This window comes from Carcharodon carcharias, chromosome 20, assembly GCF_017639515.1.
Source record: "Carcharodon carcharias isolate sCarCar2 chromosome 20, sCarCar2.pri, whole genome shotgun sequence".
In the NCBI taxonomy this organism is placed as follows: Eukaryota; Metazoa; Chordata; class Chondrichthyes; order Lamniformes; family Lamnidae; genus Carcharodon; species Carcharodon carcharias.
Genome location: NC_054486.1, coordinates 40,142,235 through 40,154,109, shown reverse-complemented (window position 1 = coordinate 40,154,109; position 11,875 = coordinate 40,142,235). Strand labels below are relative to the sequence as shown.

At 39.5% G+C, this 11,875-nt stretch overlaps 1 protein-coding gene across 4 annotated transcripts in view; it reads right to left on the bottom strand.

Moving 5' to 3' along the window:
• Positions 1-3,320: 3,320 nt before the first annotated feature.
• Positions 3,321-11,875, bottom strand: part of scfd1 (sec1 family domain containing 1) — a 247,864-nt gene continuing 239,309 nt past the window's right edge. For 3 of the 4 annotated variants that reach the window (XM_041214893.1, XM_041214894.1, XM_041214896.1), the window contains 2 exons: positions 6,954-7,022; positions 3,321-3,580 (listed from right to left, as the gene is read on the bottom strand). In XM_041214893.1, coding sequence (XP_041070827.1) covers positions 3,554-3,580; positions 6,954-7,022 — 96 coding nt within the window. In that variant the 3' untranslated portion in view covers positions 3,321-3,553. The remainder of the gene's footprint in view (positions 3,581-6,953; positions 7,023-11,875) is intronic. The other variant, XM_041214895.1, reaches the window with a different exon arrangement.

Below are 11,875 nucleotides of genomic sequence, written 5' to 3'. Positions count from 1 at the left end.
GTTTAAGAGGGTGGAATAGGTGAAGCTGGATAGAGGGCCAGCGATAGGTGGAGGCAAAGGAGAGATTGCCAAAGATGTCATAGACAAAAGATCAAAGGGGTGTTCATTGTAGTGATATTAACTAAAGGATGTGCTAATGGTGACATTAAGGGTAGAAAGCAGGATGAGCAAGTGACAAATGGCCCTAGTGGGGGGGAGGGATCGAAATAGGCTAAAAGGTAAAACAATGGATGGAAGTAAATTTTAAAATAATAGCAGAAATAGGTGGGGAAAAATATATAATAATTATTAGAAAAAAGGGGATCGGAAAGGGGGTGGGGATGGAGGGGAGAGTTCATGATCTGAAGTTGTTGAACTCAATGTTAAGTCCGGAAGGCTGTATTAAGAAAACATAGCTATTATGGTACTCAACTACCAGAAATCTGATTAAGTATTTTCAAGTTTTCCTAATTCACTGGATAACATTCTCCAACTATTGAAAAGACATAAACCTACTTCAGGATTTCAAGTGCTGCAAAGAATTGACATATGCACAACAACTAGCTTGGAAAAATGTCTTCATTGCACAGCTCATATCCAGGCCAATAGTCTGTGGGTAGGTTTCAATATAGGCTTTGAATTGTGCACCACTGAGATTAATGAAAGTACTTTTTTGCATTTCTTATTATTGTGGGCAGAGTGCAACAATTCTGTTTCAACTTAATAAGATTACTGCTCCTTAAATCCAGAACGCCAAAATCACTTCGTAGAAAGGTATATGCCAATCATTTGGTATTAAATATTTACAGACTTGAAAAATACTGTTGATGAGAGTGCCACCCATTTCACTTTACTTCATTGGCAATTTCTCAAAAGAGATTTCACGTTGCTACTTTCCTGGGAAAAGTCAATCTAGAATTGAAGCAAAGTTCTTTTATATAAATTGAAGCAGCATCAAAAATTAGGATTTACACCTAAGAATAAAAATCTGAAATTTATACATATGGGGTCCAAAAACCAATGCACGCCACCAGGCAGAGATGGTGGGCATGTGAGACTGTGTGTAGGATAGGATATGTAAAACAGAGTTTGGGGTGTGTTGAAGTTTAGAGAGGTTTGGGGATGAGAAGCCTGCCAGGAAAGCACCAAAATATTTGAATCTGCAGATGGTAAAGCATGGCTGAGGGTTTCAGTGGTTCAAGTATGGAGAGAGATTGACTAATAGTTTCAAGTGGTAATTTATCTGCTGTGGCATTATATTTTCAGCAGTACAGGAACACTCAAATTGCCTTTTTAACACAAGCACAACAATTATTAGCACAATTATTACCACCTCAGGGTCACCTTGGATTTTGTTTAGGGCTGTAGATAGGGTGTTCAACTAAATAATGAGAGGAAGGGTTCAATTGATAGGAAATTTAGAAAGTTAAAGAGAAATGACAAAGCAAGGTAGAGATGTGGGTACTGATAACCAGTGCATGACAAGAAGGGACAGAGTGTACAAACATAAGAGCAAATAGGGTTAGAGTATGGAAAAATGGTGAAAAGTCAAAAGGAAGGCTCTTTATCTGAATGCACACATCATTCATAATAAGTTGATTAATTGATGGCACCAAATAGAAATAAATGGGCATTATCTGATAAGCCATTACAGAGATATGGTTACATGGTGACCAAGATTCCCAAGGCTAGGAACTGAACATTCACGGATACTTGACATTTTGGAAGGAGAGGCAGTAAGGAAAAGGGGTGGGGTAACTCTGTTAATAAAACATGAGATGAGTACAGTAAAGAAAAGTGATCTTGGCTTGGAAGGTCAAGATGTAGGATCAATTTGGGTAGATATAAGAAATAACAAGAGGAAAAAGGTCTCTGTTGGGAGCAGTCTATAGGCTCCATTAACAATAGCTACATTTATAGGGGAAAATATAAGCCAATAAATGATGGGAGCTTGTAAGAAAGGTACTACAATAATCTTGGGCAACTTTAATCTTCATATAGATTGGCCTTATCTGATAGCCAGATAACAAAAAACTGCGGATGCTGGAAATCCAAAACAAAAGCAGAATTACCTGGAAAAACTCAGCAGGTCTGGCAGCATCGGCGGCGAAGAAAAGAGTTGACGTTTCGAGTCCTCATGACTCTTCAACAGAACTGTTCTGTTGAAGGGTCATGAGGACTTGAAACATCAACTCTTTTCTTCTCCGCCGATGCTGCCAGACCTGCTGAGTTTTTCCAGGTAATTCTGCTTTTGTTTTGTTGATAGCCAGTCTAGGTGTTGATCTATACAGTAGAGAGTGGCTTGCAGTTTCCAACTCTATCTTCCAAGCCCTCTGACAAGCAGCTGAAAATCATTCTTCTTAATACACCTTATTTTTGTCTACATCAATGGGTATACATCACATATGAGACCTCGTGATGTATTAATTCCCGAATCCTCTGATGGCATAAACTATCAAGTAATTTTACTTCAAAGATACTTAAACAAGTTTTTGACTTAACCATTTGCGACTCCATTGAAGAGTTGTTTTATTAACCGTTTCTTTTATTGTTAAATCAACAAAATATGTACTCTAATTGTGGTTCATCCCAACATTTTTTTCAAAATATGGGGACTTAAAAAACTTGAACAACTTTTAAGTTGTTCAACTTAAAAGAAAGGATGTTAGAAAGGTGGCACAGTTTTTTAAAACATAGTTTATTATAAAACTATGAACTAAATAGAAATTGAAAATTCCAGGCGAGACTTTGAAGACACTTCTTTGGGTTAGAATTTATCAAAATTATCAGTGGACCCGAGAGATAGGCTGAAGCAGTATCAGATTCTTCCATTAGCAAGAGCTAAGTACACAGCTCACAGAGGACCTTAAAACAAAAAATAAAACCGTGCTGCATTCTCCAATATCAAATCGATTCCTGTAAAATGTCTAAGTACCTGGCCAATTTCAGAGCCAAGTATCCAAGGCAATACAGACAACATTTATTAATTCCTGGACTCGACGGGGTTACATATGTTTGCATATAGAAAAAGTAGCCCATTACCCAGTGGATGAAAGCATGTATGGTGTGGTCCTGATCCATACAGATCAGGATAGTTGAAGGTTCAATCTCTGGTTTTTCAAATGAGCTGATTTCAGCTGAGGGAGGGGCAGTAAGAGTATGGAAATTTTTAGCTGGCTGGCGGGGAATTGAAAGAAAAAAGTTAAGTTCCCAGTCATGACTGCTACCTAATGACTTGCATGTTAATTTTAAAAAAAGTCTTGTTTGGTAAGATATGTTGCAAAAGAGAAAACATTTATACAAACTACTAGAATAAATAATTCCATTTAATACTGCAAAGATTTTGGTTTTCAGATTTATTTCAACTATTTGTACAGTTACATGATGTATAGTTGATGTTAAAAATTTCAGAAATTATATCCAATTGCATCAAAGAATTATCAAATAAATGGAATTACAAGTATTGTAATATTACAAGAAAGCAGTATGTAAATAAATGGTGACACTACAGTAGCAAAACATGCTGTATGTATTCTCCCCACCTTGGCAATGTGCAGAGAAACTATAGTGTGTCTTAACTCTGAGATCCAAGTTGCGACAGCTGAAGGACAGAAAAGAGCACCAGTTACATATCAGTGTGGAAAGGCAAGGCAGGAGTAGTACCAGGCTCAATCTAGAATGAAAAATCAACCTAACAAAGCTACAACCAGGACTATCTGCAAACAAATCAAACAAGGCAAGCTGAAGACTGAAATAAGTGATTCCACACCCAACAGGTATGACCAAAATTCTGTAGCTCTAGCTTATCCAGAGAATGATGGTGCACAACTGGGCAACTAATGGAAGGAACATCCATGGACATTCCCATTCTCCATCATATGAGGGCCGATGATGAGTGCAAGAGGCAAGGCTGAAATAGAAGTATTTGCAAGCATCTTAATACAAAAGTAAAATGTACAGTCTACCTCAGCCTTGTGGAGAAATCAGTCTGTTACATGCCAGAGTCCAACCAATTTAGTACAGTCCATGTGACATCAATAACTATACACAGCAAATGTTACGGGCCCTGCTAATACTCCTTTTTCAACATTTGGAAAGGACCGTTCCCTCCGTGACATCCAAGCCTACTTCTGAGTCACTCCTAACAGTCCCTCCCTTCCCTCCAGCACCTTTCTGTGCAAGTACAGGAGTAACACCTGTCCTTTCACCTCCTCCTTCCTCACTGTCCAAGGCCCCAAACACTCCTTCCAAGTGAAACAGCGATTTACTTGTGCTTTTAATTTAGTATACTGTATTCACTGTTCAGGATGTAGTGTCCCCTACATTGGGGCGACTGCTTTGTGGAATGGAGAGAATGGAGTTTCAGTCCGTAGGCATGACCTTGAGTTCCCGCCTGCTTCTTATTTGAATTCTCCACCTTGCTCCCAGGTTGACCTGTCTGCCCATGGCCTACTACAGTGTTCCTATGAAGCTCAATGCAAAATTATGACTTATCTATTGACTCGGCACTCTACAGCTTTCTGGACTCGTGTTCACCAACTTTAGATCATACCTCTGCCTCTATTGTGTGTTTTTTTTGTTTTTCTGGGTTGGCCCTGTCTGGCTTCTTTATCTATCTCTTCACGTTGCATTCAAACATTTTTATACAGCCATTCATACCTCATTTGGACATAACCTTTGTTTCTTTACTATACCTGCTATCAATCTCTTTGCCTGTTGCATCATGAAATCTTTTGTTACTTAATCTCTCCCGCCGTCCACCCTATCACAATTTCCCTTTTGTTCTTTCTGCCACTCCCCCCTTCCACTGGCTTAAAAACTTTTACATTTCTATCCTTCTTAAATTAAAGGGTCACTCCACCTGAAACGTTAACTCTGTTTCTTTCCACAGATGCTGCCTGACCTGCTCAGTTTTTCCATCATTTTTTGTTTGATTATTTTCAGATTTTGCAGATACTGAAAGTCTGAAAATAAACAAACAAAGTGCTGGAAAAACTCAGCAGGTCAGGCAGCATCTGTGGAGCGAAAGTAAATGAGTGTCCTTCAGAATCTTTTATCTTTCAATAAGATTATCTCTCATTCTTCTAAGCTCCAATGAGCACAGGTCCAACCTGCTCAATCTTTCCTCATAAGTCAACCCCTTCATCCCAGCAATCAACCTAGTGAGCCTTCTCTGAACCATCTCCAATGTAAGGTTTTGTTTATTCTTTCAAAGGGATATGGGCATCGCTGGCTAGGCCAGCATTTATTGCCCATCCCTAATTACCTTCGAGAAGATGGTGGTGAGTTGCCTTCTTGAACCATTGCAGTCCATGTGGTGTAGGTACACCACAGTGCTGTTAGGGAGGGAGTTCTAGGATTTTGAAATAGCAACAGTGAAGGAATGACGATATGGTTCCACGTCAGGATGGTATTATATCTGAGCACATTTTCTGTAGATATACTTGGAGGGGGAACTTGCAGGTGGTGATGTTCCCATGCTGCCCTTTGTCCTTCTAGATGGTAAAGCTCATGGGTTTGGAAGATGCTGTTGAAGGAGCCTTGGTGAGTTGCTGCAGTGCATCTTGTAAAGTGAAAGTGTAACTTTCCTTAAGTAAGTTGACCAGAACTGCGCACAATACTCTAGGGGCAGATTATTGCGCTCGTCGGGCGGGCGTGCACCCAATCCGAACGAATGTAAATTGATGCACGATGACGTCGAGTGAGCATCCCAACATCATTGCGCCCTCGCATGATATTTCAGTCGGCGGGCACCTGCAGGAGCCAGCAAAGCGCCCGCTGACAATTAACAGGCCTATTAAGGCCATTAAAGTAATAATTAAATGACATTTTTCGCTGCCCATCCAACCTTACAGTGATAGAGTCACATGAGGGGACACATTATTAACATTTTTAAATTCTTTATTTTTTATTTTCAAAAATCTTCAGCTCCCTGAAGCAGCTCTATACCTCAAGGAGCTTTTACTGCGCACATATGCGAACTTCAGTGCTCGTGCTCCTCTCGAACCCACCCAGCAGCGCTGCAGTGCGCATTTCACGCTGGCTGGCTGTTAATTGGCCAGCCAGTGGGAAATTGTGGTCGGAGCCTGATCGTGGGCGCCGGTCGGCTTCCTGACTGCTCCTGGGCCCACCTGCGTGCCTGCCCGTCGACGGCAAAATTCTGCCCCAGGTGTGGTCTCACCAATGCCCTGTACAGTTGTAGCTACTTTTATACTCCATTCCCCTTACAATAATGGCTAATGTTCCATTTGCCTTCTTAATTACTTGCTGAACCGGCATGCTGACTTATTGTGATTCACCGACGACGACACCCAGATCCCTCTAATATTACAGCATTCGGCAATCTCTTTCCATTTAAATAATATTCTGCTTTTCTAGTCTTCCCACCAAAGTTGGCAAAACTGAGATCAACGGCAAAATCCTCCAGGTGCGGGGGCTCACTTCTGTCAAAGGACTTGTTGGGAACCATTAATTCGAGTCTTAGGACATCCCTGCCGGAGTTCCTCAAGGCAGCAATCTTGACCATCTTCATCTGATGAGCTTCACTGCATCAGGAGATCAAGAGTAGGACAGTTTCTGATGATTCTGCATTGTTAAGCTACATCAAGAACTCCTCTAATAATGAAGCATCTCATATCAGCCTATAGCAGGGCCTGCACTAAACTTGGGTTTGGTCTTAAAAGTAACAGTAACATCTGTGGCAAGTTCCAAGCAGTGACCATCTCCAACAGTAGAAAGCTTAACCACCTCCTCCTGATGTTCAACAGCATACCATCTGAAGTTTCACAGACTCATTAAGAAATCAATTATCCCTGAAACATTTTCTGTAGATATACGCATTTAAACAATGATAGCAAAGATCATTAACTTTAAGGTGAACCTCAGAACCAATTATGCTTACATAAATCTTGCGATTATCTACTCTTTTAATCAATACCGCATGCCACAACTTAACAAATAAGTAAATACAATACCTGCTTCAGGAATTGATTAGCATTGAACAGTTCACTGCAGCCATATAACACATGTTTACCAGGCTTATTCTGAATAAAAACAAAAGACGTGAGTTTACTCTCAAGTATAATACATAGAATTGAACCTAAAATGAGGCCACGCACCAAGTTTTATCGTTAAAATTGCTGCTTGAGCATGAGATAAAATAAAATTCCACTAATGATTATACACTTTCAATTAGATACTTCTAAAAAGTATTCAGAAAATCCTTATGTCTGAATGTCTTATACACCAATATTGTAGAGACAAAAAATCCTTCCTGTGCTTGAATATGTGCTCAGTTGCTGACGCCTCATGTATTAAAGTACACAGTTTAACATAACCCACCACTTAAAAATCATACAAGCACATTGTGTGCACTGAATCTGAAGTTTGGCAATGTTGGATGTTTTTAAAATTTATTTATTCAAGGGATGTGAGTTAGGCCAGTATTTGTTGCCCATCCTTAATTGCCCTTGAGGAGGTGATGGAGAGTTTCCTTCTTGAACCGCAGTCCATCAGGTCTAGGTACACCCACAGTGCAATCCTCATGGGCACCATATTACAGGAAGGATGTGAACACATTGGAGAGAGTGCAGAAGAGGTTAAGAATGGCTCCAGGGATGAGAAACTTCAGCTATGAGGATAGATTGGAAAGCTTGGGACTGTTCTCCTTGGAGAGATGAAGGCCGAAAGGAGATTTGATAGAGATGTTCAAAATCATGAGGGGGCTAGACAGAGTTGATAGGGAGAAGCTGTTGCCACTCATAAAAGAATCAAGAACGAGAGGGCACAAATTTAAAATGATTTGCAAAAGAAGCAAGTGTGACACGAGGGATTGAGAGAGAGATTAAAGAGATTCATTAAAATTTAAAATTAAATCTGAAGGACTCTCCACACTATTAAGCTAATTTTCAGAGGTTGCTTGGTTGTAATTAATACACACCATTCCATTAAAAATTCACTTACACTTGAATGGACAATGCTGCTGTGTTTAATTGGCATCTATCACAAAAGTACCAGACTTTGTTCCTTTCCCATGCTTGAATGCCAAACCTCTCCGTGAGATACTGGGGTAGTGAAGCTTGTGGAGAAGCAAGGTAAATTCAATGGACACTTCTGATCTTTCATGTTTAACTGTGTACATATGGACCCTGGAAGTTGCAGTCTGACTTATTCATTACTAAGCTTTCTGCAAAATCTAGGCCACAGTTATCACATGTCCTAACACCCAATTTGTTCAAGGACATAGTTAAGCATTACAAAGTTTACTTTTGTATGTTATATGTAGGTACATAAGAAAATGGGAAAACCTGGAAAAGGCTCAATGAAATTATTCCTTTCTCAGAATTGGTGAAATATGGCATATTATACACTCTATCTAACAAATTCAGCTGCAGGAGGAAAGCTGGTTACAGGTATGACTTTTCAGTTTGAATGTCTCAGACTCACAAGGAGTTATAGTAGATTTTCAGAATATCAATGTGACATTAAAGCTAATTGAATTCCAAAAACAGCACCTCCCCAAATGCAGGATCCATTGTTTACTGTGGCCATTTACAGCATACCAGTCCTTCTAGTCTTAAATCAGGTTCTTAACCAGATAATTAAGCAGCTTTTTAAAAAGTAATATTTCAACAATGACATTAGCTGCTTTTCCTGTATCTATTATTACAAAGAAAAAAATAATTAAAATATTTAACTTTGCAGAACAAGTACCAAATTAACTAGTCTCAAGCAAAGTTCAAAATGTCACCTCTAGATATCTGCTTTACCCAAGGCTTCAAGTTTTAAACACCAAACCAGCTTTCCTCTCTATCTTTCTTGACAATTAAATCTAGCTCAGTTCCTTGAGTCTCACTTCATAATTTCATTAACCTGAATTCATCTTGGACATACTTCTCTGCATGTTACAATGGAAACATATAATAAAATGCCAGCACAGGAGGCCATTTGACCCATCATGTCTATGCTGATAAAAGAAAACTATCCAGCCTGATCCTGAACTTTCCAGCTCTTAGTTTGTAGTCATGTAGGTTACAGCGCTTCAAGTGCATATCCAAGTTTGTTTTTAAATGCGAATAAGAGTTCTGCCTCTACCACCCTTTACTGCAGAGTTCCAAAGCCCCATCCTCTGGGTAACAATATTTCTCAATTCTCCCCCATTCCTTCTGCCAGTTAGTTTGAATCTATGCTCTTTGGTTACTGGCCACTCTGCTAAGGGAAATAAGTCCTTCCTCTATCTCAGCCCCTCATGATTTTGTACACCTCAACTTCAAAAGAAAACAAACCCAATGCATTCAATTTTTCCACATAGATAAAATTTTCCAGTCCTAGCAAGATCCTCATTAATCTTCCCTCTCTAGTAATATCCTGTATTGTCTCTAGTCCTTCCTGTAATATGGTGATCAGAAATGAATTTGGTGCACTAGCTGTGGCCTAACTTGTGATTTATACAGTTCTAGCATAACTTCCCTGCTGTTACATTCTTTGCCTCAGCTAATAAAGTAAGGTATCCTGTATGCCTTCTTTACTACCTCACATATAACTGTCCTGTTATTTTCAGAGATCTGTGGACATGCACTCTAAGGTTTTCCTGTTGTTCTACATTTCTGAGTATCCTACATTCAGAGGGTATTCCCTTGCCTTGCTCACACTTCCTAAATCTATTACCTCACACTTCTACAGATTGAATTCCACTTGCCATTTTTCTGCTCACCCATTATTGAAACTATTTTAGTTTGGCTGTTATCTTCTCATCCAGCATATAAGATGAAGAGCAAACCTGTAAGTGCCTGTAACATTTTCTAGAAAAACACAGTATAGGAAGTTTATACTGTAAACTATTGCATCACTAACATGTTGGGTGGGGTGGGCTAGAGTGGGTGAGTACCTTTTTTCCCCCTCTTTTAGTGTTCTCCCATGCTCCTTCATGCTGAAAGAATGGCTCATTTCTGCAGTGCCATTCCAGAAGCAGTATAGCTCTCTGCACCCTATACAACCAGTTACTTAGTACCTCTGAGGCTGTACAGTGGCTTTTGATTGTTGCTCAACCTGCCCTCATTTGGCATCCACATGCACGTATTTCTTGACGAAATAACTGGATAAATAAAGAATGGACCAATTTTTCTCCTCCATAATATAGGGGCATGAATTAATGCATTTCATTGCTGCCCTATTCTGGATCAGCTGATTCAACATGGATCAGAGGTCAAACTTGGGAGCTTCTTGGATCCTGGAATGGCAGTGGGGCTCATCACTAAGCCACCGGGATGGAAATATGAGAGGTATTGGTATTGGTAAAGGTTTATTAGCAGTAATAAGGTTTATTAGCAGTAGCAAGGTTATTAACTATAGTATAACATATATACTATTAAACTATTATATACTATTAAGTATAGTGACTATACTTCAAAATTAAAAACAAAAACAGAATTACCTGGAAAAACTCAGCCGGCAGCGGAGAAGAAAAGAGTTGACGTTTCGAGTCTTCATGACCCTTCAACAGAACATTTCACTTCAAAATTACTTTGTTAGCTATAAAGGATTTTGGGATGCCCATGAGTAATGAAAGGCATTAATAAGATGCATGTACTTCTTTTTTTCTATACCTATCTATAGCACAACCTTTGACTCTTCCTAATATTCGAAAGGGATAATTTTTCAATAAGCACCCCTCCTATAAGTTATCACACAATTGTGACCAGAGTTTTTAAACAATTTCATCTCCACTTTGCTGGAGAAGGGCCACTGTGACCATAAAGACAGTTTAAAGGCTACAGATATCAAAAAAATGTTAGTGAGAATTTTCCATTTATTATTTAACATTAAATTTGCATAAAATTCCATCTATGGTATCACAAATAAATTAATTTACATTCTTATACCAGCCCTGTTTCATTTCAATTAAAACTATCTTCATTATTTTAACTTTCAGATTCAAAAGCTACATATAATAAATGCCTCGCCTGCCTCCAAGTAGATATTAGAAACATAGAAAACAGGAGCAGATCATTGGACTCTTCAAGCCTGCTCTGCCATTCAATATGATCACGACTGATCCTCTATCTCAACTCCGTACTCCTGCATACCCCTTGACTTCTTTAGAGTCCAGAAATTTATCTATTTCCTTCTTAAATATATTCAGTGACTTGGCCTCCACAGCTTTTTGTGGTAGGGAATTCCATAGGTTCACCACCCTCTAAGTGAAGAAGTTTCTCCTCATCTCAGTCTTAAATGGCCTGTCTTGCATCCTGAGACTGTGATCCCTTGCTCTAGAACCCCACAGCCAGAGAAAATATCATCCCTGCATCCAGACTGTCCATCCCTGTCAGAGGTTTATATGTTTCAATGAGATCTCCTCTCATTGTTCTGAACTGCAGTGAATAGGCCTAGTTGGCCCAATCTCTCCTCATACGACAATCCTGCTATCCCAGGAACTAGTCTGGTGGACCTTCGCTGCACTCCCTTTATGGCAAGTATGTAAGGAGACCAAAACTGCACACAATACACCAGCCTCAGCAAGCTGCAGTAAGACATCCTTGTTCCTATACTCAAGTCAAGGCCAAAGTGCCATTTGCTTTCTTAACTGCTTGTTGCACCTCCATGCTTGCTTTCAGTAATTGGTGTACAAGGACACCCAGGTCCCTTTGTGCATCAACATTTCCCAGTCTATCACCATTTAAATAATACTGTTTTTCTGTCATTCTGTTTTTCCTACCAAAGTCGATAACTCCACACAAATCCACGTGCATTTGTCATGTATTTGCCCACTTAACTCAACCTGTCTAAATCGCCTTGAAGCCTCTTAACACCCTCCTCATCGCTCACATACCCACTAAATTTCGAATCGTCAGCAAACTAGGAAATATTACATTTGGTTCCCTCATCCAAATCATTGATA